Source organism: Sturnira hondurensis, unplaced genomic scaffold (genome assembly GCF_014824575.4).
Source record: "Sturnira hondurensis isolate 20B ecotype Veracruz unplaced genomic scaffold, ASM1482457v3 Scaffold0009733, whole genome shotgun sequence".
Lineage (NCBI taxonomy): Eukaryota > Metazoa > Chordata > Mammalia > Chiroptera > Phyllostomidae > Sturnira > Sturnira hondurensis.
Window position 1 is genome coordinate 3867388 of NW_028082364.1, and position 7356 is coordinate 3874743.

Genomic DNA, 7356 nt, shown 5'->3' on the forward strand with positions numbered 1-7356 from the left:
TCTGATTTTCCACTTTGTTCAAGAAAATAAAAGAATGTGCTTGCTCCCAGTGGTGGGAGAGGCACCCAGAAGGCCAGAGTTGGGACTTCCTCTGTTTTTAACTTTTCGGGTTCATTTCTAACCACACCGAATCCGCTGGCCGGTGCAGGCCACTTTTACCCTCGGAGAGTCAGAGACTGCCTGTTCAGTTGTCCCTGACGCAGCAAAGTCTCGCTCCAGGCAGAGGTCTGCGTGGAGGGGACAGGGCAGCACAGACGCGCTCTGGCAAGTGGGCCTGGGGGTCAAGTTTCGGAGACTTCTGAAGTGAGAGGGAGCCTCCCAGCCTTGGTGGCTTCAGGGCTGACAGACCATGTCCCTTCCCTCCAAGGCTCTGGGGACTGCCCAGCAGGCACGAGCTGTGTGCAAGGCCCTGTGCCGGGAGACTTCTGTTTACCTCCTCACTTGCAGAATTAGGGTTCAGAGACCAGGGAAAGCAGCCACAGCCTGGAAAGAGTCATTTAACTCCGTGGGTCTGGGCTGCACGGCCTACAGAGATCCAGAGCCTCCCAGCCCTGGAAGCTCGCGCTCCCATTTGCTAGGCTGTGACTCTTCGCTAAGGTTTGAGATGTAATTACACAGGGTATAATTTGGAGCGGGGTGGAGATATCAATGTTTCTTTTCTTTTCTTTTCTTCTTCTTTTTTTTTTCCAGCCAGGTGCAATGAATAAGAATGTGCTTCCCCCAAAGATTCAGAGGCCTGGGGTGTGCAAACTCGGCGGAGCCCTGTATTTCTGAGATTTGCAAGAGGGAGTAAGCATTAGATATTATCACGCCTTTTCCTCCCTTCTCCTCCCCCTCCAAGGCCAACACTGGCACCTGAAAGCATACCTAACAAACACAGGCTCAGACAAACGCACAAATACACACAATCTGTGCAGTCTGGAGGGAAAGGTTGCATAGGATACCGCCCAGAAAGGAGCTTCGGGGGAAGGAAAACAGGCAGACCCCAAGTTTCTCAGCGCACTGGATTTCTTTAGGAATGGAGGGCTTAGGGGCCGCCGGTTTAATTTGTCCAGTCGGAGCTCTTTGGGGGAGGGAGCAGCCCCGGACCACCTCTCGCCTGGACTTGGGGGAATAGCAGACACCCTTGGGGACTAAGACCGAAACAGTCGTCTAAGTGCCCTCCGTGTGTCATTTGCTTTAGCAAGGGAAGCTGGCACGTGTTCAGTGCTGACTCCTAAATTTGCAAAGTTAGCCCAGCTTTGATGCACAGTAGGCGCTTCATACGTGTTTTTGCGGTATCAGTTGCTGACTTAAAACACGTGCTGGCGGGAGTTGGGGGGGTGGGAGTAATACAGACGCGGGGTACCTGTTCTAAAGAGGGGTCAAAAAAGAGAAGGAATGGGACTCGGTGAACTTCCTCTTTAAATAATCGGCCTTAATTACGCCTTGGACTTTTCGGTTTTGGCGTGATTATAAACCTTGAGGGATCGCCTAATAACAACTCTGCTGACTGCTCCTGTAATTAACTCCTAATTTATTTCAAACGGGGGGTGGGGAGGGGGGAGGCCCCAGCCTCTGCCGGGAGAGCCAATGGGAGGCGAGCGTCCGTGACGTCAGCGCCAGGGCCCGCGACGATTGGCCGATCCCGGTCTCCCACTTCCCCTTGGAGGAAAGGCTCGGCTCCCGGAGCGCCCCTCCCGTCTCCCCCCCAAAAAGTTTGAGTCGCCGCCGCCGGGCTGCCAGCCGAGTCGCGCGCCGGGAGCTCCGTGGGACAGAGAAGTCATGGCTTCTCCGTCCAAAGGCAATGACCTGTTTTCGTCCGATGAGGAGGGCCCGGCGATGGTGGCCGGGCCGGGCCCGGGGCCCGGGAGCGCCGAGGGCGCTGCGGAGGAGCGGCGCGTCAAGGTCTCCAGCCTGCCCTTCAGCGTGGAGGCTCTCATGTCGGACAAGAAGCCGCCCAAGGAGGCGTCCCCGCGGCCAGCCGAGAGCGCCTCCGCCGGGGCCGCCCTGCGGCCGCTGCTGCTGCCGGGACACGGCGCCCGGGAAGCGCACAGCCCCGGGGCGCTGGTCAAGCCCTTCGAGACCGCCTCGGTCAAGTCGGAAAACTCGGAAGACGGAGCGGCGTGGATGCAGGAGCCCGGCAGATACTCGCCGCCGCCGAGTGAGTGCGCGCCCGGGCGGGGACGAGGGGTACTGGCGGGAGCCCGGGGCCGGTTTCCAGGCCCGGGGTGCGGGGACCCCTCGGCACTGCGCGCCCCGGAGAGCAGGCACAGCTGTCCTGGCCCCTTGTTATCCCCCGAGTTCGGCGTGCCGGCTGCGTGCAGGACATCCCATGGGTACTCTCCGCGCACCGCGCGATCCGGGTCCCCTCGCTGTGCAAAGTGCCGCCCGCAGTTGCGGACTCGCTGGTCTGTGTGGGGGCAAACCCTGGCTGGGTTTGCGGGGTCGCTTGCTTATCCGCTTCTCTAGCCACTCCCCCCAAGCCCTGCGCTTCGGCCACTTCGCTTCTTTTTGATCCACGGCCCACCGGGGTCTCCGGTCTGGGGAATGGAGGGGGCGTCAAGTTCACAACCCCGCGAGGTGTGCCCTCCACTTAAAGATGAGCTAACTGAAATGTAACCCGATATTAGCAGTAAATCATTATCTTCCGTGGGTCCTGCTGGTGTCGAAGCGGGATCCCGAGGAGGGAAGGTGGCAGAGGCTGAGGCGGGAGGAAATGTCGTCCTGGAGGCCAGCACCTCGCTGGCGAGGTCCTGAGCTTCGCTGGGAGCGGGCTGGGGTTGGAAGCGCGGGGGGGGGCGGGGGGGGGCTTCGCTTGGCTCATAGTAATAATTAACCGCCTTCCCACAGCGCTTGAGCGTTTCTAAAGTGATGCTCATTAGTTCACCAGTCACTGCTGGGACCCCGAGGTGCAGGCAGAGGCAGGGACCTGTGGCTGTGTCCTTTTTCAGACACCAAGACCTTGTTTAAGAGGGACTGAACTTGCTTGAGGCAAGTCACTAACCAGGGCTGAGCTGGGCTAAGGGGCTTGGAGCCCTGCTCCTCCGGAGGGTGCCCTGGGGGGACCCTTCTTCCCAGAGGTCTGCTCACCTGCACCCGCTTCCTGCCAATGAGGCGGCAGGACAGGGAGCCAGGCCCAGGAGATCCGGTTTCTCCTCCGGTTTTAGCATCCACTTTTGGGCCCCGATCCTTTTGCAGTTTGGAGAAGTCACTGCCCCACAGCCACTTCAGCGTTGGTCTCCTGGTCTTTAAGAGTTTTCTGCCCTTCACTGAACCTCTTGGAAAGGTGGGAAAGAGGGGTCTTGTGGGGAGGGGGACTTTATCCAAAGCTGGAAGAACCGTATCTTTTTCCATTCCCATCAGCCAGCCCTCAAGACTGGAGATGCACAGTATTTTGTGAGCAAAACAAGGCCGCAGACCGGGGCGTCTGTGGCTGTCCCCTCTGGCATCTCTCTCCACCCTGTTAGAAACTCCAAAAGATTCCAAGGGTGTGGATGGAGGTGAAGGACTCCAAGAATTTAAACACAAGTTTGCTCCTCGATTTATGGCACTGTGCACCTTCATCGTATTACCTTATCTGATCTGTGCGGTGGCCGCTGGCCGCCTGGGAACCGATGAGGGCATTTCAGCAGAGTTCAGAGGAGTCAGCGAGCAGTGAGTTTGAGCTTGACAAAAAGATCCTGGGGACGTTGAATGACAGGGCTCTGGATGTTCTAAAGTTCCTTACTGTAAACCTCACCGAGGCATCAGTATTACTTACCCATTTTATTGATGGTGAAATAGAGGCTCAGGAGCTTTAAGGGACTTAATACGTTTGGCAAATAGTGAGTGTCCAGGCCTTCCTAGGCCCGAGTCAATGCCCTGCAGCCCATCAAGGTTTCCGGCCTGACGGGGAGTGGTGTCCAGAGGTCAGAAATCCCACTTCCTTAGGCCTCGTGGGTCTGGGACGCCAACTCCCCACTTACTCTGTAAACATCCTACCACAAAGTGCCATCCAGCCTCCCTGCTGACTGAGTAAGTCAGCCTTGGGCCCTGGGTATGACCTTCCCGTGAGAAAAATGGGAGACTGCGGGAAAGGATTTACTTTTCAAATAAAAAGTGAATTCTTGGCGCTCGGGGCCTAGAGGGAGCCTTGGGAGCAGAGGTGGGAGCCCTGGGTCCTGGGAGCCCGTGGCTGGGGCGCCTGGGGCGGGAGGGAGCCACCCGCCCGGGCCCGGTTTTGTTATTCAGAGGAAGTGGGATAAATGCTGTTTTGCTTTGTATAATCGCATCCTTCCTCTGGCTGGTTTAAAATGGGGGTGGGGGTGGGAGGGAGGTGCGGTGGGCTGGGAGGAAGCCTCCTCGCCCTCCGCCTTTGATGCACGTGTACGATCCCCGTCTCCTGGATTTCGTAATTCCAGCGCGGCCCCAAGCAGCGCCGGGAGTCGGAGCTGCTCCCGAAGGCAGAGTGGGCTCAGGCCCAGGCGCTGGGAGCTCGGTGTCCCAGCCCAGACTGCTGGGCCCTCCCGAGGCCCAGGCCAGGCTGGTGCAGGCTGCGGATTTCACAAGTCTCAGAGCCTCGGATGGCCGGCTTAGTTTATTTGTAAATTAAAGAGCAGGTGCCCCGGTTTACTTAGGGATTAGCATATGCAAAAGAGATGCTTTTGTGGTGTTCCTACCCCGATCCTCTCCCAGGTATCAGGGTTGTTGTTATTGTTGCTATTTTGGGTGGGTTGCAGAACCCCCTGTGACTTTCTTTTGGGTCCCTTCGAGTGAGGGTTGGTCATGCCACACCGGGACAGGCCCATTTCTTCTTGGAGGTGGAGGCCGGGTTGGGACATGTGCTGTGTCACCCTCAGGTACGAAGTGTAAATTCTTTCTTGGGCCACCAAAGTAACAAAACAAGAAATGCAACATTCTCCCCTTGAGTCCTTTGGAGTTAACTACTGTGGCCACATTCGGAAATTAGCATAGCTCATAAAAAGCCAAATACAGCAAATTAAGGGTGCTTATCATGCTGCCCCCCCCCACACACACAAACACACATTCTGCCTGCCCACTCCCCTCGAGGAAAAGAAGCCCAAAGTGAGCTGATGTTCTGGAACCCCAAGGGGTGGCCAGTCCTGTGACTTCCTGCAACCGAATCCAGTTTAAGTGCGGCGTCTGGATGCTGTCGGCCCACCTTTATTTTGCATGTTGTTCCCTCTTGCTAAAAACCCTGACAACAAGCTAACCCTGTGCACACTGGCTCAGCCTGGGAGCGGGTAGAGATGACTAAGAGGTGTCGTCACCTGCTCCCGAGTCGGAGGCAGCCTGATTTCTCCCCCCCACCCCCGACGTTTATGGGCAAGCTCATTCCTCTCTCCTTCTTAGTAAAGTTTATATTGCAGACGGACCCGGCCAAAAAAACACGGATCCCACATCCAGATCCCGTACAGTTAGGTCCAAGTTTTATCATCTGCAGGCTGGATGGGATGACAGCTTTGGTGGTGGCTGTGTGGAGCTGCTCCCCAGTGGCAAGACGCTATTAATGTATCACAGACCTCGTCTGGTCTGCCTGGTGTGACCCTGCTCTGCCAGCGGGCTGATAGAGACCCGCCCGCCCGGTGCGGGGCGGGCCGACCCGATTCCTTATGAGACCCTTTACACTTTCTGCCTTGCGTGTGATTCTGTCAGCATCCAAGAAAAGTGAGGATTGTTCTGAACCTCGCCCCCTCCCCATATTAAAGACAAGAGAAATTAACCTCAGAAGAGATGGAGTTTCATTTTCAGAGACCACTCAGCTCTCCCTTGATTGGTTCATATAGAAAGTTGTTTCACCATTACATTCCCAAACTTTTTGTTAAAAGCCTCAGTGTTTTTTTTTTAAATAGAGGAATTTATTCATTTCAACATGGTCCTTTTCTTCTGCTGCTCCCCATCCCCACCCCCAAACACCTGCTTTTGACAGAGGTATCTCTCCGAAAGATGGAGAAGGGGCGCTGGCGCTGTCGTACACACACACACCTGGAGAGAGGAACACTGGCTTTGCTAACCCGCTGCCTCTCTGTCCCCCAGGACACATGAGCCCCACCACCTGCACGCTGCGGAAGCACAAGACCAACCGGAAGCCGCGCACGCCCTTCACCACCTCCCAGCTCCTGGCGCTGGAGCGCAAGTTCCGGCAGAAGCAGTACCTCTCCATCGCAGAGCGAGCCGAGTTCTCCAGCTCTCTGAGCCTCACAGAGACCCAGGTCAAAATCTGGTTCCAGAACCGGAGGGCCAAGGCGAAAAGACTGCAGGAGGCAGAACTGGAAAAGCTGAAAATGGCTGCGAAACCTCTGCTGCCCTCGGGCTTCAGCCTCCCTTTCCCCATCAACGCGCCCCTGCAGGCGGCGTCCTTGTACGGCGCGTCCTACCCTTTCCATAGACCGGTGCTCCCCATCCCGCCCGTGGGACTCTACGCGACTCCGGTCGGATACGGCATGTACCACCTGTCCTAAGGAACGCTGCTCCATGGACTCTACAGCGGGCGCTGGTCGCGTGGGGCCCCCTCCCTCTCCAGGAAGCAGCACGGAGCCAGCGCCCCGGCTCCGCAGACCTTGCACGCAGCGCCCTGAGCGGCTGGGCGGACGGGGCCGCAGATGCTGTCAGACTGCGCTCTTCGGGCTGGACACGCCAAGTCCTGCTTCCTGGGTGTCATTTTCCAGACGTCCCCTTCTCCTTCCACCAAGATTGGCTCTGACGGTTTTTATATATAAATATATATATAATAAAGTATAATACATTTTTATACAGCAGACGTAAAAATTCAAATTATTTTGAAAGGCAGAATTTATATACCTGTGTGTGTATGTACACTTTCTTATATATATATATCACCTAAAAGAGACTGCTTAAGTCCATTTGTTTTTCCTAATATGGGGAGAGAGACAAACTGTTTTCTAAAATTGCTGAAATTTGGAGATTTTGATGGGATGATTGGCTTCTGCTCCAGGAGAACAAATATTAGAGTTAGATACAAACTGCATAGACAGTGGATCGGGAGGGATTCCTCCTGGTGACAGGGACAGGTCACGTGTTTGCAGACTTCCGTGCACAAAAAAACTGATTAGATGCCACACTTGGTCCTATTTCCCTCCTCTCCACATTGCTCCGTTGTTAAAAATTTACTTTTTTTTTTTTTTTTGATGAGATCAATAGAAGGGGAAGGAGAAGACAGGGCAAGCCTGGGGTTAGGTGGCAAATGGAGACACTTCCTAATTCCTCTCAAGTTTGCTGTTTAACTTCATTTCCGATGACTGGAGAGTGAAAAGTTAAAAAAGCGTGTGTCGGGAGGGACTGATGGTTTCTGTGAAATACTAGGTACGCCAGTCCTCACACATTGCAGATGTGATTTGGGGGGAGGGGGTGTAG

At 55.5% G+C, this 7356-nt stretch overlaps 1 protein-coding gene across 1 annotated transcript; it reads left to right on the forward strand.

Annotated features, from left to right (window-relative positions):
- The first annotated feature begins 1665 nt into the window (after window positions 1-1665).
- Window positions 1666-6733, forward strand: MSX2 (msh homeobox 2). The gene is made up of 2 exons (XM_037057729.1): window positions 1666-2143; window positions 6019-6733. Exons 1-2 carry the CDS (start codon window positions 1765-1767, stop codon window positions 6441-6443), a joined length of 804 nt encoding a protein of 267 aa, XP_036913624.1. The 5' UTR covers window positions 1666-1764; the 3' UTR covers window positions 6444-6733.
- The last annotated feature ends 623 nt before the right edge of the window (window positions 6734-7356 follow it).

Coding starts and splice junctions, on each gene's coding strand:
- MSX2 (XM_037057729.1), top strand. CDS start 1,765: ATGGCTTCTCCGTCCAAAGGCAATGACCTGTTTTCGTCCGATGAGGAG. Junction 2,144..6,018: donor CAGATACTCGCCGCCGCCGA/GTGAGTGCGCGC, acceptor TCTGTCCCCCAG/GACACATGAGCCCCACCACC.